This window comes from Lineus longissimus, chromosome 11 (assembly GCF_910592395.1).
Source record: "Lineus longissimus chromosome 11, tnLinLong1.2, whole genome shotgun sequence".
NCBI lineage: Eukaryota > Metazoa > Nemertea > Pilidiophora > Heteronemertea > Lineidae > Lineus > Lineus longissimus.
The window spans coordinates 8,960,249-8,988,152 of NC_088318.1; the positions used below are offsets into that span (position 1 = coordinate 8,960,249).

At 42.3% G+C, this 27,904-nt stretch overlaps 1 protein-coding gene across 1 annotated transcript; it reads left to right on the top strand.

The window, feature by feature from the left end:
* The first annotated feature begins 15,156 nt into the window (after positions 1–15,156).
* On the top strand, positions 15,157–16,413 carry LOC135495249 (uncharacterized). The gene has a single exon (XM_064783710.1). It carries the CDS (start codon positions 15,157–15,159, stop codon positions 16,411–16,413), a length of 1,257 nt encoding a protein of 418 aa, XP_064639780.1.
* The last annotated feature ends 11,491 nt before the right edge of the window (positions 16,414–27,904 follow it).

The following is a 27,904-nucleotide window of genomic DNA, read 5'->3' on the forward strand; positions in this document are numbered from 1 at the left end:
GAGAGAAATTGACCTGTCCTGCAGGTGATTGGAATTTACAATACAAAGGGTCGTTTTTCATGACATTGTGCTCTACTGCGTATCCCTAGTGAGTCGATCGGGAACCAATCTATCCTTGGCGCAGACAGGTTCAAATTGGCTATATCTTGAATAGATTGAATTGCGATGAAAATTTAATGCAATAAAGGAGCATTATCGAAGAGACAAATTAATCAAACCAATTGTCCACTGACTCGGACCCTGAAATGGCATGATGTATGCGTGCATATAAAAGTATATCAATTGGTCCCATAGAGATGATGAGGCAATGTCAATATGCCTTGTTCCTTAGTCAGCAATATGCCCCTTTTTATACGGAGAAGAAGGAGAACCCAGATAGGCCTTCACATGTCGGCTTCCAAATGGCTCGAACCAACTGTACTATCACTACCATTAATTTAAAATGTGTGCTCCTCCTACATGTAGCAATGTCTCGGCCAAAAAGGCACTTAGTCGACAGGGCAAGCTAGAAGTTCAGCACCGTGAGCAGCTCCTTGGTAGTAAGGCCATGTCAGGTTCCGCGCGCCTCTTCAGATACATCAAGTATTGAAAGCTGTGGTGAGCTGAGCACATAAAAAGACCATGGTCACCTTAATTTGAAAATCCCTTCATAATCAAGGGCTACTTCTGACTAAAACAGCACAATAGACCACCAATGTGACCCCAGCTCCTAACTGCGGGAAAACCCAAGTCCAGCCACCAAAAGTACCAAAAATACATTTTTGTTTACATTTGAACTGCAAACATGCGTTTGTTTACAATTTCAATTCCCGCGAAATCTCGAAAATCAGGTGACCTGCAATCGTGGATTGAAAATAACATTAACCTGGGTTCAGCAGGTCAGCAGGTATACCGGCTGTTCCAATCACCCCCCTACAGCCAGCTGTTCAAAAGGTAATGTTATTCACCCCACAGGGAGTGCAGGTAATTGATTAAGCCCCTGCATAACTTAGGCTTACTGTATTTAGCGCAATCATTACGCTTAGCGCAATGAATGGGGGAAACCCAAAATGTGGTACCTATTTCTCTGCCTATTGAGAAACACGATGAAATGCATGTAATTGGACATAGGGCACGAGATCAACTACTTCCGCTTAGGGAGTGTTCATTATTTGGTTTAATACATTTTACCCACACATGATGATTTACCATGGATAAACGTTCGAGGACGGACCTGTAGCTCCGATATTTTCGATGTATACTAACACTACTAATCCAATAACAAAAAACTGAAGTACGGGTACTGTTAGGTCGACGACTTTCGCGAGTGTGAGTTTGTGTTTACCTTGGTTCCATAATCGTCGTAAGATGACCTTTGACTATTTAAAAGGCCCTCTGGCATTTCTGGGGTCAACACCCACTAAAGACCCATACATGTCCCAAGATTGGTGATGATCGGGCAATAGACTGAGAGGTTTCGTGATTTTGCACTCAGTGACCTTTGACCAGTCATGACCTTGACAGTAGTATTTCGGGGTCAACCTCCTGATGATAGATCTGGGAGCTAGAAAATGATCAATATTGCCTTCCTTATCTCCCCACCAACCCTTATTTCCTGATTCCCTTTCCGTTCCCCCTTTTCTCTTTATCCATCACTGGCCTTCTCCGCTCACCACCCTCTTCTCACCGAGGCTAATCCATTAGTAAATGCCTACTCCCCTGGGGCTTATTAAAGGGGGACTATAGGCCTAGGCAGGAGCAGAGGTGCTAATTTGGCCATCTTCAGGCGACTTTTGCACAGTGAGGGCGCTGGGCCATGTCCGATTCAGCACTACATGTAAATATATTCCTTACACAAGCGTGAGATGTGAGAGAACCCTTTTGGCGACTTTGTGTAACTTTATCTTGCTGCCTATAATAAAGATTACCTTAAAGAGACAATAAGATTACCTTAAAGAGACAATATTATTGTCTCTTTAAGGTAATCTTTATTATCCCAAAGCAAAACAGACATGATATTCAAGCTTATAGGTCACCGCCACCACACCATGTACTACTACGTGTACTAGTGTATAATAGTAGATCAATAGGCGCGCCATCTATGAGATGATACAATAACTGACATCTACCCTTGTTCCATTGTATTTTTTAGTGTCAGAAAATAATGATTGCTCCCGAGGCGTAATATTGCGCAAAATAGGCGTTATATTGCGCTAAATACAGTAAGCCCATAACTTAACAGCAATGGCTTGGCTTCTGTGAGTGGTAAGGAGAATTGACAGTTTTTTTATGGTAGTGTGGTGAGCGCACGCCGCAGAATTGTGTATAGTGGCCCTTTAAGGGTGGTACTTGGGCGTAGTAGCGGTCGCGAGTTGGGTGTGTGATATTGTTTTTGTGACCCGTGTCAAGACCGGCGGTCTAATTGCAATTGTCAGAGATAATAGTTACATTAAAAGCGTATAAGTCGCATACAAGTGTTGGTAAGTTTTGTGTTCAAACCCGTGTGTGTTCCAGGAGTAACATTATTGTAACGTCTACTTTTTACTCATGTAAGAATCACTAATAATAACTTCAACTTATTTTCTGGTTATGATAACACAACACGCATCTTCATGATCATGATCGCCTTGGACGCACAACCTAACCACATATCAATCCGCCCCGACGATCGACACATCAATTCGATTCGATAACACTCGATAAAGTTTGATAAGTAAACTAGAACTGAGATTTCACAGGAGCACTTGTGAATTTATGACTCCAGGGTTGTTTTGAGGGCGATATCGTAAGAGTTGGTCTTGAGTATGGGGACCTGAAGGTCCGTGTGAGGCACTTGGGCCAGGGAGAGAAGACTAGTTGAACGGTCGATGGGATCTGACACAGACACTACTATTGATGTCATTATATGAATACCATTTAATTACAAAGAAGTGAAAACAGATCATATCATATTCTTTGGCATAAATTAAAATAGGAGTGCGGGAACAAGGTTTTTTTAGCAGGAGGAAAGCGAGAACATTTTGCGCCGTCGTATTCCGATTTGGCTGGTTAGTGGTGAAATCTGCTTTTAATTTTGCAAATTAACATATTCGTTTTTATAGTTCTAACGTTGTCTGAATTAAAGATGCTTTCCCAATGCTTGACTGGTCTGGCAAGAGGCATTGCCAGGAAAACGTGACGTCATTTTAGCCATTCTTCTTACCGCACGCCTCCCTCTCCGTAAAACTTCCTGACATGGTGTGAAGTGGGAGGGCGCACAATGGGAACCACACTTCCGCGATGTTAATAGTTTCTATTTATAGAATTCAGCGGAAGAGATTTAAGGCACGGAAAAAGTAGATTAACTCGGCTAATCTCTATGGATTTTACTCAGGAATGTTTTCAAGGCGAGAGAAACATCTGATTTAAGTACTGCGCTTATTAGATTTCATGTTCATGCCGAAGATTGGCCTAAAACGTGGACGAAAATAGTGCATTATCGAGTGTTGGAGAGGTCACGTGATTGGACGAGAAACCTGAGCGAAAACAATACTGACTCCAGCTCCCAGTGGGAGGAGCGCGGCTGGAGTTATAACAAAGTTTTCGTGCTTTTAGCTGTCAACATCAATGGCTATAATATACTCCTGCAGAATAGTAGAACTAATAGAACTAATTTCCGAAGTTTCCAATAGCTTGAACACAAATCAGAACATCACCCATCAGCTGGACTCGGATCTGCATAAATTACGATAAATAAACTAGAATTCCGAAATTTGCTGGTAGCAAATTTGATAGTCCCCAGGTAGTCGTCATGTCAACAGAGTAGAAAGCGAGAACATTTTGCGCCGTCGTATTCCGATTTGACTGGTTAGTGGTGAAATCTGCTTTTACTTTAGTTCTAACGTTGTCTGAATTAAAGATGCTTTCCAAATGCTTGACTGGTCCGGCAAGAGGCATTGCCAGGAAAACGTGACGTCATTTTGGCCATTCTTCTTACCGCACGCCCTCCCTCTCCGTAAAACTTCCAGACATGGTGTGAAGTGGGAGGGCGCACAATGTGAACCACACTGCCGCGATGTTAATAGTTTCTATTTATAGAATTCAGCGGCAGAGATTTTAATCACGGAAAAAGTAGATTAACTCGGCTAATCTCAATGGATTTTACCCAGGAATGTTTTCAAGGCGAGAGAAACATCTGATTTAAGTACTGCGCTTATTAGATTTCATGTTCATGCCGAAGATTGGCCTAAAACGTGGACGAAAAGAGTGCATTATCGAGTGTTGGAGAGGTCACGTGATTGGACGAGAAACCTGAGCGAAAACAATACTAACTCCAGCTCCCAGAGAGGGAGGAGCTGGAGTCATAAAAACGCATCTAAAGCATCGAAATATTCTGAGTTTTGAAAAATCGTTTTGCGATAGTCCATGAATCGAATTGGGTTTCTTTATAATACCTCCATCGTCCCATCGCTCGACCAACTCCTAAGAATAATGACGTCATTATGACGGGGCGGAGCTTATGCTAATGTATCAGCGTCTCGCCTCTGCGCATGTCACAGCGCATGTCAGATTGAATCGCGGCTTCGGCATGTTGGGAGAAGACGATCAGACGAATCTCAGCAAAAAATGCTTCAAAAGTATCGAAATACTCAGGATTTTTAAAATACTTTTGCGATAGTCCATAGATGGAATTGGGTTTGGTGGTGTAAGGGTGATTGATTTCTGGTTTATTTAGCCGTTTTGCTGGACTACCGCAATAAATGTGTTGGTGGAAAAAAATAACAGTTTCGAGAATTCCAGTGATCTCAATATAGTCCCCAGACGGGATCTGGGGCCTATAATGAGGTCGTCGCTTCAATTTCGCAAAGAAAGTTGACTCCATTCGAAGGTTGTTTTGACCAAATTCCGTTGAACTCATCGTTATGAGGGCATTTGAACACATTCTCGTTGATCTTTTCTATAAACGTGTGAAGTTTCGTACCAAAATACATTTCCGTAAAGGCTTAAAAAAGAAAATTTGTCACTTACAAAATCATCGCCGCCATTTTCTTGATGTATTGACTTCATAAAGATCTTCACAAAAATCGTATCAAAGTCCCGAAAATCGATGGAATTTTGTCCCGACTTCTCTTATATACATAGATACCACCATTATACATCGTTTTGTCAAAAATGAGATATGTGCATGCTGCGTTGGAAAAACGACGCACAATTGTTTACAGATGGACTGACTGACTGACTGACTGCCTGACTCGCTGACATCGAACCATTTTACGGGTCTGTGAAGTTGGCTCCCAGTTCTCAGTTCCCAGTTCCCAGTTCCCAGTTCTTTATTCGTACCCATGTTTGGGTACGAATAAGGAACTAGGAAATGGGCTAAGCATTTCCCAGTTCCCAATTCAAATTTCTTTCAAATATTAACCCTCCAAAGTCCGATAACTCAACTTGGTGGTTTTAACCCTTTCCTACCAAGCTCCCGATTCAACTATCAGTGACTTTATCCCTTTCTGACACATTTCCCAGTTCAAAATGCCAGTTCCTTATTCGTCTTAACGCATTTTAACCCTCTATAACTCCACTTCCCGATTCAAATGCTGGCTCCCGATGCAGCTGCAAGTCTCTTTAACCCTTTCTGACTCCATTTCATTCATTTACAAGTCACTTTAACCCTTTTTGACTCCTTTCCCGGTTCAAAATGCCACCTCCTTATTCGTCTTAACTCATTTTAACCCTCTATAACTCCATTTCCCTATTCAAATGCTGGCTCCCGATTCAGCTGCAAGTCACTTTAACCCTTTCTGACTCCATTTCATTCATTTGCAAGGCACTTTAACCCTTTCTGACTCCATTTCCCGGTTCAAAATGCCAGTTCCTTATTCGTCTTAACTCATTTAACCCTATATAACTCCATTTCCCTATTCAAATGCTGGCTCCCAATTCAGCTACTAGTCACTTTGACCCTTTCTGACTCCATTTCATTCATTTGCAAGTCACTTTAACCCTTTCTGACTCCATTTCCCGGTTCAAAATGCCAGTTCCTTATTCGTCTTAACTCATTTTAACCCTCAATAAGTCCATTTCCTTATTCAAATGCTGGCTCCCAATTCAGCTACTAGTCACTTTAACCCTTTCTGACTCCATTTCATTCATTTGCAAGTCACTTTAACCCTTTCTGACTCCATTTCCCGGTTCAAAATGCCAGCTCCTTATTAGTCTTAACTCATTTCAACCCTCTATAAGTCCATTTCCCTATTCAAATACTGGCTCCCAATTCAGCTACTAGTCACTTTAACCCTTTCTGACTCCATTTCATTCATTTGCAAGTCACTTTAACCCTTTCTGACTTCATTTCCCGGTTCAAAATGCCAGCTCCTTATTCGTCGTAACTCATTTTAACCCTCTATAAGTCCATTTCCCTATTCAAATGCTGGCTCCCGATTCAGCTGCAAGTCACGTTAACCCTTTCTGACTCCATTTCATTCATTTGCAAGTCACTTTAACCCTTTCTGAATCCATTTCCCAGTTCAAAATGCCAGTTCCTTATTCGTCGTAACTCATTTTAACCCTCTATAAGTCCATTTCCCTATTAAAATACTGGCTCCCAATTCAGCTACAAGTCATTTTAACCCTTTCTGACTCCATTTCATTCATTTGCAAGTCTCTTTAACCCTTTCTGACTCCATTTCCCAGTTCAAAATGCCCAGTTCCTTATTCGTCTTAACTCATTTCAACCCCCTATAAGTCCATTTCCCTATTCAAATACTGGCTCCCGATTTAGCTACAAGTCACTTTAACCCTTTCTGACTCCATTTCATTCATTTGCAAGTCTCTTTAACCCTTTCTGACTCCATTTCCCAGTTCATTACAGCCAGATCCCGTTAGCGCGCGAAGGTCGAAAAGCGAACCTCAGGTTGCAAAGGCAAATGCATTGAGGCCGTGAGGTTGGAGTTTCTCTTTAAATTGCCCGATGATGTTGTTATTAGGGTAGTCCAGTCAGTTGGCCGCGCCCCCATTTCCGCGTAATTCTCTCTGCGCTATGACGTCACTGCATATCATTACGAGCTCATTATCGCGTACATTTAGGCGTGAAAAATATGTAGTCGGAAATCGATCCTAAAGTTGCCAAAATCTTTCTGAATGACATATAAACGGAACATATTATTCTGGATGAAACATTAATTAGTAGTTTCATTAAGAAACTAGTATTGGGCAATTCGCCTAACAGCAAATTGCAGACCATATCCCTGGTGAAAGTATTTTGTCATGTTGAGAAATTAGGTTTGCACCAGGATATAACCAGATAAATCAGAGGCAAATAACCCTGAATAACCAGCTGAATTAGGTTGTGACAGTAGGTGCATCATAAATACTAGAATTAGCGATGGTTCTGGGACTGCAACAACTCAGCATATGGATGGTCAGAATCCAGCAGACAACAAGCAAATGTAATCTGAATCTCAACATCTTTCGTATCTTTTGATGAGTTTTCTGGTCGAGTGAGGGAAACCAGTTGGCCATCTGATATGGCTAGTGGGGATGAAAGCTCCCAATGTTGGGACGACCAATAATACATTGCGTCTCCACAGTATTTATATTATAATACCTCCCTCCATGCACACATGGTTCTGCTGCCAATTTTTTCTTCAAATGATCTAGGTGTGAATCATGCACTTGTGGGTACTGGCACCACGTAGGTAACTTCTGATCTGATCTTAAGTGGCAGGTTTTTGGTGCTTTGTCCTGGTGCTCATTTTTAAGATGACAAAACACTATCACCAGGGATATGGTCTGCAATTGCTGTTAGGAAAGTCACAACCTGGGGACAAAAAATAAATGTGATTTAGACTTCGCATTCCTTTGAAGTGTAGGTTGCAAAATCCCAGGCCATTGATGCATGCATGGTCACAACATAGGGGCAACCGGGAATCATGGCAAGGATTTTTACAACCATTCTTTTGAGGTGTAGATTGTGATGTGAGGGAAGTGTCTTGATCTCTACATAAAATTCCTTCGACATGGTGCAACAAACCAGTCCAGTAGATATATACATGGTCATAGCATACGGCATCGAGACAACCAGTATGCAAGGTTACGGCCAGGCCCAAGGGGTATGACCGATCAGCACTAAGAGTAAAAACGTAAAATGCAATAATATATTTTTAAACTAACTGCCACAGTAGGTTTATTTATTCAGTCTTTTTGAAGTAAAAGTATTACAGTGAAAAGAACGAAATAAGGCTGGAATATTATACTGGTTTGTCTTCGGACGGCAAATTCAGCACTGCACCGATGTCAAGGTTAAGACGGTTATACGACTTTGCCTCATCAGCTCCTCGTGGTCAAGGCTCCTATATCCCTGACTGATGCGGTCGCAGAACAGAACAGATGCTGATCATCCCCGTCACTGCGTCAGGCTGTAAAACAGAGCGAGGAAATATTTTAACTTCACCAGAAGTTTTATCATTCATTATTCAGACCAACAGACACTGACTACCTGCTAATAGTCTATGAATTTCATTGTCATAATTCAGAACAAACACTTATCACCTTTGCCGACAATATTTTCAGAAGATGTGTACATTCGTGTGTCCATTTACACTGCACGTGTATACGTGCTTTACTGTACATTTCTACAGGAGTGAGCAGGATGTACAGAAAAACGATCTCCAAAACTGTTGCTTTCAGCACTCGCGACACGTTAAGCGAGGTTTTAGCAATTATTTTCAGTGAAGGTATATCTCATGTGTAGAGTCTGGGTGATTTTGAGACATTCTTAGGTGTTTAAGGCGCACAGTTTGATGAAACTTGCCCGAATTCGTAATTTTTTTGATGAATGTATATCCGCCATTGCGGGGATCTGGAAACTTTCGGATGACAAGTTTGCCTCAAAATATGGACGTGCTCCCAATAATCACCCAAACAAACAGCGAATATATATTCTTAAGATCCTTTTCTTGACCTCTGATGAGTTAATTTTGTCTGATGCAGTGTTTCAACACAAATTTGAGGGCGATTACAATCACGAAAAAATCACACTCACCCAGTCTAGAATGCGTAGACGAAATGTCTGTTGGCTCTTCCATGTAGCGGGTATCCTCCCACCTGTTCAGGTCGGGACAGAGACGTTGAGCAACTTGCCTAATCGGTAAAAACGCGGGAGGCAGTGCTATTACCGGAACGGTTCAGAACCGGCGATTTTCATCAAAAATCACCCGAAAACTAAAAAAGTAAGCAACGGCTGCAAAAATAAAGTACACGTTGTTCGTTAGCAGGTTATGAAACGTAACCTAACTAAATTTCAGGTCGTTCCGTGCGGCAGTTTCGGAGATACGTGTCGAAAACCACATCCCTCGGGTCCTGGCGATCGGCTCGGTAAAAACAATAGACCATATCCACGGAGTTGTGGATATGGTCTAAAAAGTGTAAAAAGTCCTGAGGTTTGCTGTTTACGTGACTTTGAACAGCGGTCGTCGCCCGAAAATTTGCAATTTTTTTCACGTAATTTTGTTGAATAAATGCACCCAACTCATCAAAAACATTGCGCGTGCTCAGAAGTAATGACTGATATTTATTGTTATATGTATCTTTGACTGAATAACACGATAGTAAAAATGATTATTTCTGTCGCACGGCTGGAAAATACGTTTAAGTTGCCTCTGATTTTTGTCAGAAAATGTTGCAGCCGGATTTAGGTTCCGACCACACCCGAAGTTGAGCCGAAGAGGCCCGAACACTAGGATCGCCACCATCGCTACAAAACGTGTTCTAGAATACTGATTATGAAAACTTGTCCAATAGCCCATCCTGCCGTCCCATCCCTCCTTTCATGAGACCACCATTGCCCAAATTTAATGACAAAATGATGCAAAGAAGAAACTTAACATTAAAGATAACTAATCCTCTCTTCTGTATCTTGAAACTCTTTAACAGTGAAACGCTAACATTGAAACAAGAACACCAATAACAAACAGACAGTCAATTGTTGAAGGGTGTAAAACACAATGCCAAATTCAAATTCTTGCAAGTGGTGCTGTTGAACTTTTCAAGTGGAAGGAATCAAACTTATTTTCATTCGTGACGTTATTTGCTAATGATTGTTTACACCATTCAACAGCTTGACATGTTCATCAAACCCGATTGACTGGAGAAGTGAAAGTATTAGCTGAAAGACAAAGCAGATTTTTCCTGAATGACAACAGCATGGATGTACAATTACAACAGTCAAATTGATGACAAACTTCAAGTTAAACCAATCACAATCTTGCAGGAAGATGTCCTGTAATAGGTTAAGTTTACACCTTTAACACTGGCATTGGTCATGGTGCTCAAATTACAGTAGAACCTCTCTATTAAGGACACCCTTGGGACTGACAAGTGCTGTCCTTAATAGAGAGGTGTCCTGATTGGAGAGGTCAAATTGAATGGAAACAACCAATTTGGGACCAAAACTAATGTCCTTAATAGAGAGGTTGTCCTTAATAGAGAGGTGTCCGCTAAGAGAGGTTCTACTGTACATACTTTATCAGCTTTTTGGTATTATCTTTTACTGATACAGCAACTCTAAAAATGAGATGATGGCAAGTTCTGTGCGCGATGTCTGGCACAAAATAACTCTTGTGGGGGTACTGATGAGGCTATTCCCGGCTTTATAAGCATCATTGATGGCTTGGAAGCCCGTTCAGACCCAGGCCAGGGTCAGGGAAAATAAACTATCCATCCAAAGGTCGTCCAAAATTACCAGACAATGCCTATTATTGAGCCATGTCACCTAGTAGGCCCTGGTGTTTTGGACCGTGAAGATCCACATTGTAATGTGTATATGATTTCTTTTCCTGAACTATGGCAGCCTTTTACAGGCAAATCTGGCAAAAAAGTGCCTAAACATAGGCAACTAAAATTACCAAACAAACAAAAGATATATCATTATGAGAAAGTTTATTTTCACAGATGATATACAGAGAAATTTCTGAAGAATCAGCCGGATTGCCCAACAGTAGTAGTAGACATCTCAGTCACCTGGATCTTTTCGGAAGTGAAGCATCATGGCTCATGCTTTACTGTTTGAGCACATCCACACAAATCGATAGTATTCCTGGTCAATATCAATGACGATATGGTGGAACACATGACATACCTCCAGTCTCATAACATACCATAACATAACACTCACTCAGACACTGTCGCTCTGACATTTCTGACGACTATTCTACCAGTAGCTTTATCAAAAGGCTCAAAATCATCTGGTCATTTGGCCACAAGTTGTAGAAATTATAGTCAGACTAAGCATATTCATCAACAGAACTCAAACAGGCTACCATCATGCCATTCTCACTTTTAACCACAATTTTTTTGAGACACGCTGTGCATTAAAATATTTTTACAATAAGGCGTCGTGCAAAAATTGATCAAACTCGGTTGATTTTGCTTGGAATTTGATGATATAAACACCAATTTTTTCTTTCAATAACTAACAATTTCGCCATCTTTGATCAATCGCTCTCCCCGAACAGTCGTGCATGCTACAGAGGTTTTAGTCTCTGCCACAAATATGGCGCGAGTTAGTATCATATTTTTACCGATAGGTGACAGTAGCAGCGCAACGCAGAGAGAAACGCTCTTTTGACGCTGCGAACGGGGGCGCGGCCAACTGACTGAGTCAGGCGTGATCAGAGATTAGCGCAATCTAGCCTGGCATGTCTGGCCTCTATCTCGACCTAACTTGAAAATAGTACACATCCCTGCGGCCTATATAATGTATGCTATTGCGTTTCCTACTTACTGACACAGACTCCCTGTAGCCAGGTCAGAACTCTCCGTCCAATTTCAACTTAAGCTAAAAAAATTGCAATGCATCAGGTGTGGATATACTGCCTATCATGCAATGTCCAGTTTAGCATGAAGCATGCTGTTTCATCTTTACCTGTTCTGTTAACACACAGACCATGCCGACCTTGGCGTAGGAATTTTATGGTCAGTCTGGGGTGAAATCCCAAGGTGTATTGTAACAGTGACAAACAGGAATATTGCTTCAAAAAATGCCAGTTCCTTATTCGTCTTAATTCATTTCAATCCTCTATAAGTCCATTTCCCTATTCAAATGCTGGCTCCCGATTCAGCTACAAGTCACTTTAACCCTTTATGACTCCATTTCATTCATTTGCAAGGCACTTTAACCCTTTCTGACTCCATTTCCCGGTTCAAAATGCCAGTTCCTTATTCGTCTTAACTCATTTTAACCCTATATAACTCCATTTCCCTATTCAAATGCTGGCTCCCAATTCAGCTACTAGTCACTTTACCCCTTTCTGACTCCATTTCATTCATTTGCAAGTCACTTTAACCCTTTCTGACTCCATTTCCCGGTTCAAAATGCCAGTTCCTTATTCGTCTTAACTCATTTTAACCTTATATAACTCCATTTCCCTATTCAAATGCTGGCTCCCAATTCAGCTACTAGTCACTTTAACCCTTTCTGACTCCATTTCATTCATTTGCAAGTCACTTTAACCCTTTCTGACTCCATTTCCCGGTTCAAAATGCCAGTTCCTTATTCGTCTTAACTCATTTTAACCCTATATAACTCCATTTCCCTATTCAAATGCTGGCTCCCAATTCAGCTACTAGTCACTTTAACCCTTTCTGACTCCATTTCATTCATTTGCAAGTCACTTTAACCCTTTCTGACTCCATTTCCCGGTTCAAAATGCCAGCTCCTTATTAGTCTTAACTCATTTTAACCCTATATAACTCCATTTCCCGATTCAAATACTGGCTCCCAATTCAGCTACAAGTCACTTTAACCCTTTCTGACTCCATTTCATTCATTTGCAAGGCACTTTAACCCTTTCTGACTCCATTTCCCGGTTCAAAATGCCAGTTCCTTATTCGTCTTAACTCATTTTAACCCTATATAACTCCATTTCCCTATTCAAATGCTGGCTCCCAATTCAGCTACTAGTCACTTTACCCCTTTCTGACTCCATTTCATTCATTTGCAAGTCACTTTAACCCTTTCTGACTCCATTTCCCGGTTCAAAATGCCAGTTCCTCATTCATCTTAACTCATTTTAACCTTATATAACTCCATTTCCCTATTCAAATGCTGGCTCCCAATTCAGCTACTAGTCACTTTAACCCTTTCTGACTCCATTTCATTCATTTGCAAGTCACTTTAACCCTTTCTGACTCCATTTCCCGGTTCAAAATGCCAGTTCCTTATTCGTCTTAACTCATTTTAACCCTATATAACTCCATTTCCCTATTCAAATGCTGGCTCCCAATTCAGCTACTAGTCACTTTAACCCTTTCTGACTCCATTTCATTCATTTGCAAGTCACTTTAACCCTTTCTGACTCCATTTCCCGGTTCAAAATGCCAGCTCCTTATTAGTCTTAACTCATTTCAACCCTCTATAAGTCTATTTCCCTATTCAAATACCGGCTCCCAATTCAGCTACTAGTCACTTTAACCCTTTCTGACTCCATTTCATTCATTTGCAAGTCACTTTAACCCTTTCTGACTCCATTTCCCGGTTCAAAATGCCAGCTCCTTATTCGTCGTAACTCATTTTAACCCTCTATAAGTCCATTTCCCTATTCAAATGCTGGCTCCCGATTCAGCTGCAAGTCACGTTAACCCTTTCTGACTCCATTTCATTCATTTGCAAGTCACTTTAACCCTTTCTGAATCCATTTCCCAGTTCAAAATGCTGTGGATTGGGTTTGTTTACAATTGGAAAAGCCGTGACGTCACCGCGGTATCGTCCTTGATTTGCAAGTCACTTTAACCCTTTTTGACTCCATTTCCCGGTTCAAAATGCCAGCTCCTTATTCGTCTTAACTCATTTTAACCCTATATAACTCCATTTCCCTATTCAAATACTGGCTCCCAATTCAGCTACAAGTCACTTTAACCCTTTCTGACTCCATTTCCCAGTTCAAAATGCCAGTTCCTTATTCGTCGTAACTCATTTTAACCCTCTATAAGTCCATTTCCCTATTCAAATACTGGCTCCCAATTCAGCTACAAGTCACTTTAACCCTTTCTGACTCCATTTCATTCATTTGCAAGTCTCTTTAACCCTTTCTGACTCCATTTCCCAGTTCAAAATGCCCAGTTCCTTATTCGTCTTAACTCATTTCAACCCTCTATAAGTCCATTTCCCTATTCAAATACTGGCTCCCGATTCAGCTACAAGTCACTTTAACCCTTTCTGACTCCATTTCATTCATTTGCAAGTCTCATTAACCCTTTCTCATTTTAACCCTGCTCAGCTAAGTCTGAAGTTTCTCGTACAATCAGGTGATAGGCGGATGACCGCAGTTGCTATATTTAGTATGGCCACTACGAAGGTGGCACTATTTTGAGACGGGTATCCCTGGTTTATCTTGTATTATTGTGTACTGGCTGTCGCCGCCAGCTAATTATGTATGTAGCCATGCTTGTTTATACCACTTGCAGCTTGCCGCTAAGCTCCTCTCTCTTGCAGTCAATGAGACGACTTAATTACCATTCCTGATTTTAATCCCTTTCTCTGAACCAATCAGAGTAATTGCATTCATCCTGTACGTATTTGTAACCCGTATATGATATGTTTGTGGATAATAAAGCAGATTCAATTTAGTCTTAGATTAACCAAGTTGTTTAAGAGTTGTTTCTCACGAACCTGTTGTACAAATTGTTGTACAAATTGTTGTACAAATTGTTGTACAAATTCATTCAGTTTTGTCTACCATAACAATACTTAACCGCATCCTTCAATGAATATTGCATATAAACTTGATCATTCATTCCAGGTTTAAAATGCTTCTTTGTTTACTCGCCATATATAATTTTGATACCACCCAGTAAAGCACGCCAAGGCATCAACGACTCATCCCAGCTGCAACTGCCCTGCTCATAACCCGGCCCTGGGACCTCTAGTTACAGCATCAAAGGCGTATAGCTGAGTACCAGGGCCTGTTTCTATGACCTCGGAATACCCATTCTCACTTAACACCTCTTGGTCTTATGTTTATCTATGATCGTAGAGGAAGGGCGAAGGGCAACTAGCCTTAATCTGCTGCTGACATCCCCTTAATTTTCCATTGCGTAATCAGAAGCTATATCTAACGCCAAGGGCCATCTGATTCAACATTCAACATTTTACTGACTACAAAGCTACATTCATCGTAGTGTCGATACAGAACCAGCCTTCAGATGGAGCCGCCGAAATCACCTAAATCTCCGAGACAAAACTTGCCAGAATTTCGAACCAGCGCTACCGCATTCTTGAAACTCGAAACACCCATGTCGACTTTAACTATCATGAAGAAACTGACCGAGAGTTTACCACGATCCAGGATATCACGTATTAACCAAGTTAACCCGAAACTCTTCCGGATTAACTTCGCAACTGAACAAGACGTGAACTCAGCATTAAAGAACTTCAGAGACATTACCATACCGGGCGCTATCCTCGAGCCGCCAAAACGCTCTGAGAAAAACCACAACAAAAGATCGTCAATAATCGTGAAAACAGTAGACCCTGATATCAAAGAGGAGGAGTTCATCGCTCACCTAAAAGAGCACTCCGTACAAGCTTCAGCTGCCAGACGGATTTTATCGAACAAAACGGGGAAACCATCATCCCTTATCCGTCTCACACTACTCGAACATGACGACGCACAGAAGTTTCTCGAACGGGGTTTCCTTGAACTCGGGGCCTTCACCTTCCCTGTTGAAGCGCCAAGAAAACGCCATCTCCCTCTGCGATGCTTCAACTGTCAGGATTACGATCATCACCAGTCAACATGCCAGAAACCCCCGCGATGCCACAAATGTGCCCAAGAACACTCGCCCGACTCAACCTGCACCACCGAAATTCTATGCGCCAACTGCTCTGGTCCTCACGCTTCATCCAGCAACGAATGTCCCGTCTGGATCTCAAAACTCAGGGAGAAAAATGAACTTTTCCGCGCTAAATCCGTCCAGGAACGCACGTACGCACATGCCGCTCGGCCCACGATCCACTCCAACATCCCTCGTCTACCAAACGCCCAAGGCTCCAGCTCCGTTTCCTACGATACACTACATCTAGAAATCAAGAAAATCAATGAGAGACTAGACGAACATGACGAAGAGATTAAAGAAAATCGTGACACCATCAAGCAGCTCCCGTCAATGGAATACATTGACAACCGCCTAGATAAAGCCATCGCCCACAGCAACACCCAGTTAGCAGACATGAAAAACTTCTTCCTATCGTTGATATCTACCAAGCAGACCAACAGCAGTGACAAAACAAAGAAACGTCCGGCTTCATCGTCGCCAACCGGTACTCGCCCCAAGAAATCCTCCAGCAAAGCCCACAGTGCCAAGACCACCTCGCCGTCACTCAATCTGTCTACACCGTCCGCAAAACAACACTCCAGCTCCACCGAAATGATACAAGGGTCTCTTCGAGAAGCCAAGTAGGAAATCCTTCTGAATCAAGTCAAGTTAAAACGTATCACCTCGCAGCAACGCTCGCCCACTAAGGACCGTATATCTATCATTCTAAGCATTTATGAAGAACACTCGCAAAGGAATAAAAGTGCTTCACGCAAACTGTCAGTCGTTTACATCTGCCAAACCGGATATTGAACTGTTAATTCACGAGCACAAACCGGATATCGTTAACCTACAAGAAACTCTCAGAGACAATAAATACCCCATAAAATTCAATGGATATAAAGCATACCACGTTCACCGCACGCCAGGCCAAACACGAGGCACATCGCTACTGGTAAAATCTGAACTTACGTCTGAAGAAATAACAGCTAAACCAGCTAATTATCCTAAAGAATGCATATCGGTTAATATTCACGTCAACAGGAACAATCCGCTTCGGATTATCTCGCTCTACGCACCACAGGACTCACTCCCGCACGACTTTCTTCACACGGAGCTAACAAACTTTCCGAACTGTGTGCTACTTGGTGACTTAAATGCTCGCCATCCAAACTTCGGTGATGTGACAACAAATCAAAATGGGACAAAACTCAACAAACTCTATGTCAACAATATCGTGTACAGTGCAAACCCTGGGATCCCAACGCGCTACTCGCAGAAAACGAACAATCCCGATCAGCCCTCAGTTATAGACTTTGTTATGGGAACGCACCTAACTTTCCCACGCATAAAAGACTTCGAAGTTCTAAATCCCATCACGAGCGACCATAGACCAATCATAGCCACAATCGCTATGTCAGAATTTAAACCAAACAAGAACTGCACACCCAGGCCTCGCTTCGACAAGGCAGACTGGATATCATACCGGGACGAAATCTCGCAGAAAATAAACGATTTACCGAAAGTTACGAAGGACCGCAAATCAATTGACTCAGCCATACAATCAATCACCGAAATAATCCAAGCTGCAGGAAATAGAAACATACCACGTACCAAGCCTAACGACAGATGCCCCCTGCCGCCATGCATTGTAAAGCTAATAAAAGATAAACGCCGCAAAATGAGATCTTTCTACCGTGCCCCAACCCGCCAAAAAAAGACTCTTATCAATAAACTGAACAATGATATTCGAAAAGATATAGCCACATATCGCCAGGACACGGCCGCCAATCTGTGGAACAACATTTCAAACAAGACGCCTGAAACATTCTGGCCCACTGTACGTAAATTCATGAAGACCGACCAATCGTCCGCCTCTCGCCCACTCTCACACAATGGCAAAACGTATACGTCCCCAGAAGAACAGACCTCCTGTTTCTATGAACTATACAAAGACATTCACAGTATCCCCAACGCTCGGCCCGGATCAGAAACTATAAACCAGAACGTCCAGGATTTCGTACACCTGCTCGACAACCAACGGAACAGTCGGATAACAGAATTCCAGACATCGGTCACGCCAGAGGATATACTAAAAACGATTAAGCGCACACGAAACACTGCACCTGGTGCAGACGGACTCTACTATTCGCACATAAAGAACCTGCCTCTCTCCGCTCTAAGATACATTGCCAACATCTACGAACTATGTCTTGACATCCAATACTTCCCGCACGCGTTCAAACAAGGCACAACTATACTACTTCCGAAACCCAACAAGGACCACAGGAACCCCAAAAACCACAGACCGATAACTCTACTACCAGTACTCGGCAAAACGTTCGAACGAATTGTAAACAACCGCCTCAGAGACCATCTAGAAATGTCTGGAACTCTAAACGAACATCAGTCCGGATATCGAAAAGGCCGCAGCACCGCAGATGCCATCAGCCGATTCTTACAACAAACAACGCACTGCTACAACCAAGGCCGGGTCGTCATGGCTGCTTTCTACGACGTCGAGAAAGCATTCGACAAGGTGTGGCACGACGGCCTTCTATTCAAATTAAGGAATAACGCTAACCTCTCTCTGGGAACAATACGACTGATACAAAGCTTTCTTACGGATCGCACAACTCGGTACAAAATCGGCTCATCCCTGAGCGATCCCCTTCACCTCCCTGCTGGGACACCCCAGGGAAGTGTCCTTTCACCCACGCTTTTCCTGCTCTGGGTGAACGACATTCCATCGCCTCCTGCTCCACCGGACAAAAACGGCCAAGAACAATATGCTGACGACCTCTCGGCCTGGTCGGCACACCGATGTCAGCACGCTGCCCAAACGCTTATCCAAAAACAGAACGATGACATTGCTACATGGAGCGACAAGTGGCGAACAACATATAATGCCGACAAAACCCAGTTCGTCGCGATGTCGAAGAAAAAACTCTACTACCCCGCATTCATACATGTTAAGGGTCAACGAATTAACGCGTCATCATCCGCAAACAACCTTGGTGTCATCATTGACAATAAACTAACTATGTCCAAACATTTCAAAAAAGTTTTTGATCGCGTCAGCAAGCGTGTGTCGTTACTAAAAGCAGTCGCCGGTACTTTCGATCACCCCCGTGCTCCGCCTAGTGTCACCATTAGCATCTACAAAACAATGATTCGTCCAATCATGGAGTATGCTCCCCTGGCGCTGATGCTCCTAAACGATAAACAATTTGAGAAGTTGGACTCACTACGAACTCGCGCCTACAAGATTGCATACGGCATTCCAAAATCGATGAACGGTAATCATATAAAGGACTCCATGCAATGTGAATCACCAAAATCGCGCATAGAAACTCTAGCCAAAAAATACATTGACAGCGATAAGCGCGCCCCGAGTATTAGAACTCTCATTGACTCAACGAAGAACAAAATGCCGCTCAGGATGTTACATCCTCTGTACTCCACCCCCATCGGTAGGACCTTACGTCTATGAACACTGAACTCTAAGCCAGGGCTACGACCCAGGCTCCCACTAGTAGACTTTGATATTTCGAGCATCGTACCGTCACAACCTCAGCACCGCCGAGTACCATGCAACTATTCATGATATTGTAACTGTCTGATTTGTACATTAGTGTATATAAGTTGATTACTCTCTTTTATGCTGTATTTAATGATATATTTGTGCTAATGATCAAGTATTCAAGGACAGTAGTCCTGTTAATCTGCCAACATAGTCATGTACGCATATTGATCAAACACCTCGTGTAACAGTTGTATCGTGTCGACGCCTGAAGACAATGTAAATTGAAAAGGGTCTAGCAAGAAATACTTTAACAACATCTGCGCCATCATTGATCTCAATACTTCGCACGTGTTTGGAGTGGAGTGTTGTTTAGTTTTTTAAAGATAGAGTATTATAAAAAGTCGAAGGTCGTGGAGTTACCGAGATTTCATCGTCTACTGGGGCCTGCTGGACCAACCCGAGTTAGATTTAGACAGCCGCCGATTTAGACTGCGACTACACAAGAGGAGAATGTAAGTAAACGTTTTACCACATTAAGTAATCGTAATGTCATCATCATTGCGTCATTGCCGGATTTATGACGTCGGACAGCATCCTGGCGATGCATCACCTTAAAGGCCTGTGTACACCAGCAAAATATTAGCAAAATTTTTACAACATTTGCGGTTGCAACAAATGTTGCATGGTGTGTACAGAGCAAAACGCGTCTTACAACATGTTGTAAAATTGTTGTAAAAATGTTGCAAATTAAATGCAATGCAATTCTTTGTTGCATGTTGTAAAAATGTTGCAAACTCTTCAGCCAATCAGAAATAGGATTTGGGTCATGTGATCTACCTGAGGTCATGTGACTTTAACAAGCGGCTGGTATGGCAACTCTCAAGTGAGTGTCTTACTTCCTAATGGGTGGTGAGGTATACGGTAATAAAGGTACAGGAAAAAAAGGTACGGAAATAAAGGTACAGGAAATAAAAGTACAGGAAATGTAAGTACTGGGAATAAAGGTACCGGAAAAAAAGGTACTGGAAATAAAGGTACACAAAATAGCATAAATAGGTAGAGGTACACAATTTTTTTAGAATTTTTTTAGAATCTTATGTTGGAGTTGATCACAAATAATAAGGGGGGGCCAAAAGCTTTGTTTTGATGGCTTTACGTACAATCAGTGTTCTCGCCAGGATTTCAATCAAACGGGGCGCATCTGGCCGGAGGCCAGCTCCTACATGCGTCGCAGGCGCATTTTTGGCGGGGTCCGGGAAACATTTTTGGCGGGGGGGTCCCGGACAAATTGTGAAACCTAGATGCTCTGAGGTGCGATTTCAGGCCTAATTCTGATGACATAAAACGACATTGCAGCGTTAGTATCGTAGGCAAAACATTTTGCTTCACGGCAATTTGCGGCGTCACGTCGGTCGGCGGGAGGGACGCATGGCGGGGTATCCACGTAAATACTAGTATTCAAACCGTTACATGCGCAGGGCTGTTTACTTGTACGTTTCAACCGTATTTTGTACGTTTTCCGATGTTTGTGCACCGCTGTACGACCGGGTACACTATATTATACAGAGAGATAAAAAGTTGTGTTTGTACGGGCACTCAACATAAAATAACCACCTGAAGACAGTTTATACGATAAAAAAGTGAAGTTGTACGAATAAAAAATTCACTGGTTCCAAAAAAAGTTTTTGATCCCCCTTGGCCTTGCCCTCCCCGCTTGCTCCCCGGACCCCGACATCGTCAAAGCACATGGTATTTTGTAACCAGATAGCGGCGCCAAATATAGAGCGCAGTAGCCAACTGCGCATCCCGCAGCCCGCGGATGCGCAGTAACCAACTGCGCAAGCCCTGTGCTTCTTCATGATGATGACCGACGCTTCTCTATACATGTACAATGTTTACTTTATTAAACATTTGTAGAGGCCTTCTTCTCGTTTGTCACGTTGTACCCTATATATCAATTGAAAGAGACTGCTGATTTTACGCCGACAGCTATTATCATCCACCTGCGGCACACCTGCAAGCACTCTTTTGACATAATTAAAAACAATCGCCCCGCTCTGCGCTAGCCGATCGTAAAGGTGCGCTTTTGTCCACTCCCTTGACCTCGTTGCCAAGGCTACGGGTGATTGTTATTGGCCGACCGTCGTCTGCCGGAACACGTGGTTAGTAATGGTAGTAGGCCCCTCTGCTGTACCGGGTAATTGAGATGGCTGGCAGTCGTGTTGCGGTGGGATAATGATCGTTGAGTGACGGCGGAATGTTTATATGCGATATTTACGGTAACCGGAAAAACGCCGACCGACCGACCGACCGACTGACCGACTGACCTGCGAACCTACCGTCATATGCAGTATCCCTTTCGCTTTCTATAGCACATGTATCTGTGTAGTGCCCAGCGCAATGGACGTGATGGAGTCCGACGTGTCTGACAGCAGCATCTCCAGTCAATTATACCGGGAAAACGAGCCCACGCGGTAAGGAACTGATAACGATACTCTAAAGATTTAAAAGATATGCTTTGTCTACATGGTCGGTGGATATAAAAACATGATTTGGGCCTAATCTATGCACTGTAGTTTTTCTACTCGAGTGTCTCGACGGATGCAATGCATGAACTGCAACGCGCAATATGCATTTGTTGTCATTTGAACAGCGCACGTGCGCTTGTTTACAATTTCATTTCACATGACCTGCTGCTGTCCGACACGTCGGACTCCATCGTGTCCATTGCGCTGGGCACTACACATATACATGTGCTATAGAGAAGCGAAAGGGATACTGCATATGACGGTAGGTTGGTAGGTCAGTCGGTCGGTCGGTCGGTCGGTCGGTCGGTCGGTAGGTCGGTCGGCGTTTTTCCGGTTGCCGATATTTACGGCTGTGTTTGTGTAACTTTCGGCTTGGATTATGCATGGCGGAGGTGAATTTAAAGAGGGCGGCTGCAAATTTAACAGGGCGGGCTAATTTTAGACGGGGCGCATTTTCACTGCTCAAATTTGGCGCCCCGTTTAAATGGCCTGGGGAGAATTAACAAGCATAGGCAGACTGCAACAGCTATATATTGGCGATGTTCGAAGTTTAATGCAGGATGCAGAGGCAGGCTGAAATCGTCCCTTGCTATCAACAGAGATAACTTGTTTGTTGTATCACAGCAGCTTTTGGCCCCCCTTATTATTTGTGATCAACTCCATGTCTGCATCAATCGTGTTCTGATAACTGTTGATAATACCATCGCTAACCCGCAACCTCGCCATGTTTCAACGGGTGGGTGATAATACCATCGCTAACCCACAACCTCGCCATGTTTCAACGGGTGGGTGATAATACCATCGCTAACCCACAACCTCGCCATGCTTCAACGGGTGGGTGATAATACCATCGCCAACCTGCAACCTCACCATGCTTCAACGAGTGGGTGATAATACCATCGCTAACCTGCAACCTCACCATGCTTTAACGAGTGGGTGATAATGCCATCGCTTACCTGTAACCTCGCCATTCGTCAACGGGTGGGTGATAATACCATCGCTAACCTGTAACCTCACCATGCTTCAATGGGTGGGTGATAATACCATCGCCAACCTGCAACCTCGCCATGCTTCAACGGCCTCAAAGTGAGTTGGGATGTATCAGTATACTTGGCCATGTTGTCTTTTCAGAAAATGAAACAAGTGATTTTTTTGATGGACTCGCGAGGCTATCAGGTCCGGGACTTGCTACGATCAAAAGAAATCCTGAACTATCAGACGCACTGTGTTGTCTTGCCCCAAGGAGGATACCGCGGTGACGTCACATCACGTGATCCCGACCCATATTACTGATCGCTAAGGCCAATCAGAATCAGACTACTGACAGCAGCAGCACTGAACACATCTCCACGTCTCACTGTCTGGTGCGCTCCTGTATACAAAAACACCAATAGACATGAAATATTGCAATACCTAGTATGGATTCTTCCTGTGTAAAATAATATTTACAGAGCAGATTAACTTCCACGAATAAAAAAGACGTTTGGCGTGGCCAAAGTGCGGAAATAATGTCTCCGCTAAAATACACTACGAAATACACTAGGCAATGCACTACGCAATATACAGTAGAGATGCAGTTGAGTTTGTTATTGTTTTGACTTAGAAGTCCGCCCATATCATAATATATTCATGTATTCATGAAGTATGAACTCATTTCTGTCCCATACATCTCTAAGAACAGTCAATTTCTCCTTAAATCATCACCGAAACCGCGATACCCGCAGGAAGATTTCGTTCTAGTGTCCGAAAATGCATGATCTTACAGGGGCGCTAACTCGACAAATAGAGGATCTATGCGAGTTTTAGGTCTTACAGGTCTCGAACTTGTAAAATCTGTAAACATGCCTCCAAATCCCATACTGATAATGAAGAGATTGCCCCATATCTAGGAGACTGTTTTAAACCATCGCTAATTTTGGAAGATCGGTGCCCGGCTATTTGGTTTAAAAAACCCTATTTTCCCCATCAAAACAGCACTTTTCATTATTCAAATGATAGCTTATTGTCTGAAGACTTATTTCATAGCAGAAAAGTACTAATAACTCTGATTTGATGCGAAAAATCTAACTTTTTTGATGACTTGATTTTCCCTTGGCCGTGGATCGGAGACAAGACCACAATTGATTTTTTAAGCCTTTTAGCAGTTAAATTGTCAATGTTTGACCGCGACGCATCAACAAACGCGTCAAGTAGTGAAACTGAAATTCGGATATGATATACGGGTTAGTCTTGCGAGTAACTGGTGCGATGGAAATTGGTGATTGACCACGGAAATTTTTTTATAATCGACAAATTAGACAGACTTTGATATTTCCACTGTTTTCAGCCAACTGGCAGAAAAAACTCAAAACACGCCCCCTATTACCCAATTAGCAAAATTCGAAATTAATTTTTTCATCAAATAATTTCTTTATATCTGTAGACTTGCCACAGCAAATATTTTTTCAATACCTCTCCAAATATGTACTTGAGAGTAAAAAACATGCACTCGTCTAATTGATAGGCCTCGACCCTCCAACCTATGAATATTCATTAGTGGTCTTGTCTCAATGAAGGTACATTTCAGGGGTTAACATTTTGAGATTTTTTTCAAACTAATGTACATGACATCCCACAACTCTCCAACAAAGGAAAGTCATATCTGGACATTTTTGGAGAAATGAGAGACATTTCAAAGAGTGGTACAACTGTGCCAAAGCGACGAAAGAGGACAAAATCGACAAAAAGTCATGATTTTGCAGCCAACAGCACCAAATTCAAAGACCTGCCCTGGCCAGAATAAGCAAGCTATGGAGCTGAAAATTTAGGATGTGATTTAGGAATATATTTGCTGCTTAGGGCACAACTTTCAGAATCAAGGCCTAAGTAGTTTCAAAGAAATTACAAAATGAATGGCAACACGACAAGACTTGTAAAAATGAAACCGAACTTAGACCGGGGTCAGGTTGACTCTTATTTGGGTCAAATTAAGTTTTTTTCTCATTATTTTAGCTTGTTTTGACCTTAAATCATCAGCAATACAATATTCTAAATGAATTAGAGTGATTTGAGCACATTCAAATTTTTCACTATATTGACCCAAAATGTAGTGTAAATAGAGACAAGACCACAATTGATTTTTTAAGCCTTTTAGCAGTTAAATTGTCAATGTTTGACCGCGACGCATCAACAAACGCGTCAAGTAGTGAAACTGAAATTCGGATATGATATACGGGTTAGTCTTGCGAGTAACTGGTGCGATGGAAATTGGTGATTGACCACGGAAATTTTTTTATAATCGACAAATTAGACAGACTTTGATATTTCCACTGTTTTCAGCCAACTGGCAGAAAAAACTCAAAACACGCCCCCTATTACCCAATTAGCAAAATTCGAAATTAATTTTTTCATCAAATAATTTCTTTATATCTGTAGACTTGCCACAGCAAATATTTTTTCAATACCTCTCCAAATATGTACTTGAGAGTAAAAAACATGCACTCGTCTAATTGATAGGCCTCGACCCTCCAACCTATGAATATTCATTAGTGGTCTTGTCTCATCGAGTTTGTTTACAATATGCAGCGCCATCTTGGAAAAGCCGTGACGTCATCGCGGTATCCTCCTTGGATAGGATTATAGCTCTTCACAGCAGAAAAACTAAATGCCCCGTAATTGGCAGTAATTGGCAGATTTTAAGCTAGAAATTGTCGTCTGGTCAAAAGTGGCAAAACGGCCTCGATCCTACCTGTCTCTGTAATGTACTGAATGCGCTACACTTAAGGCACTCTGACGCGCAGGAAAGTTCGGCCGGAGGATATCAAAATAGTTCTAATCGCAGGTATATGCAACCTTACTGAGAAGCGACAGCATCGTGGAGGTGAAGAGCTGGTTTTCCTCAACCAAGCAAACTGTTTTACGCTGATCAACCAGATAAAGGATTTTTTTAATCATTTTGAAACTAAAAACATCAGAGTCAAAATATCGACTCTAGTACCAGCTTTCCTTAACAAATACAATATTAAAAACGCTCAAAAGAGGAAGTTGTGGCCCTGTCGTTACCTAGATGAGGAAATAGAGGATCAGCAGCGAAAGCTAGAGCGGTCTGTTGCTCGTGTAAATAGGGAGATCATCCAACTTCAGCACGCAACAAATGCCATTCGCCTTGACAGAACGGCAATAAAAACTTCAAAGAAGCAACGTGGACGCAAGATCGTAAAGTTCACAGCACGCGGTCTAACGGATGGAGTCCACCCCAATGAACAAATGGTCCACCAATGGATGAGACACATCGAGCGGTGTATCGAAGAATTCATAGACGTGGCGTCAAAAGGTATGCAAAAAATGTTTTGAAATTCATGTAGAATCTTATTACCAGTTAACACTCCGATCACATCAAACCTCATTAAGAGTATAAAGCAGTGTTCCGACCAATTTGAATGTTAAAATTATATTTATTTTACAATAAAAAGGTATCATTGTCCGAAGTAAAAAAAACCCAACCAACTAATTAGATATGTGCCCAACTTATTTCAATTAAAAAAATCGTCACCTCTGTTAACAAGGAAATCTTACTACACGTTGGTAAATATCAGCGGGTGTACATGTGTACGAAATGCGACCAGAGGACAGACGGCCGCGAAATGGGTATAACCAGAGTCTTTGTATAGAAAGACTCTGGTATAATTAACCGAGCTATTAAATGTGACTTAATTACCATTTCTCTACTTAAAACTTTCAGAAGCTGGCCCTCCACCAATGGCAGCGTACCACTAGACAGCAAACATCGCCAAGATTTGTATATAAAGGCAAGTACAAAGAAATATAAGTGTAAAATCAAACTTATTTTTGTACCCCATCGACTTACAAATTCACTGCTAGTAGCAAGACGCGAGCATAATTTTGTCTATGGTGTTGGAGTATATAGAATCAGAAAGAGTCTGCATAAGATGCGCGCAAAAAGAACGTGTTTCTGCCACCCAACTATATAGCATATAATTCAGTAATACAATGGTTCGCTTTTTTTCAACATAATTGGTTCTCTCAGTTGGAACGTCCTTATCAGAAACTCCTTTAAAGGAGATTGCTCGTCAATCCACGTGACTATCAGAGACACCTGCAGTGAAAATATTCAGCTACTTCGGTTTCCATATAAGGGATAGTCATTAGCATATTTCTACTACAATGTTTACTATAAGTCTAAGCACGTGGGTCACCCAGGTGGCTCCGCAAGCGAGGTAACTTGACGAGGCATGGTGTTATACTATAATAGTACCTTACGAATCCGCATGGAGCGCGTTATCGATAATGGTCGCAAATAATGTCAAAAACATAAAAAGCTATCGTAAATATTGTTATATTTCTGGATATTGGAGTATGTAAATGATAAGGAGACCTAAACCAATGACAGACCAGTATCCTACGAACCTTACTAGTGATTTGGGGTTCTTGAAACTCCTTAGATTTATCAATGAAAGCTTATTCCCGCCTTAGGTTTTTACCGGGCCATTCATAGCACACCAATTTCTTAAGCATTTTAACGAGAACTGTCCTTTAAACATAGCCGGGGTGTAATAAATCTTTACTAGCATTGTACCCGTGGCGCAGGCAGGTTCAAATGGGCTATACCTTGATTAGATTGAATTGCAATAAACATCTAATGCAATATCAAAGGAGCCATATCGAAGAGACAAATTAAACCAACCATTTGTCCACAGACTCGGACCTAGCTGTGGCGTGCTGTATGCGTATAAAAGTATATCAATTAGTCCGATAGAGATGATGAGACAATGCCTCGTTCCTTCGTCAGCAATATGCGCCTTTTTATACGGAGAAGAGGGAGTACCCAGATAGGCCTTCACATGTCGGCCTCCAAATGGCTCGAACCAATTGCACTATCACTACTATAACTTTAAAATGTGTGATCCTCCTACATGTAGCCAAGTCTCGGGCAAGGCACTTACTCGACAGGCAAGCTAGAAGTTCAGCACCGTGAGCAGCTCCTTGATAAGGCCATTTCAGGTTCAGCGCTCCTCTTCAGATCAAGTATTGAGAGCTGTGGTGAGCACATAAACATACCATGGTAACCTTTATTATCACGGGT

Coding starts and splice junctions, on each gene's coding strand:
- LOC135495249 (XM_064783710.1), top strand. CDS start 15,157: ATGGAGCCGCCGAAATCACCTAAATCTCCGAGACAAAACTTGCCAGAA.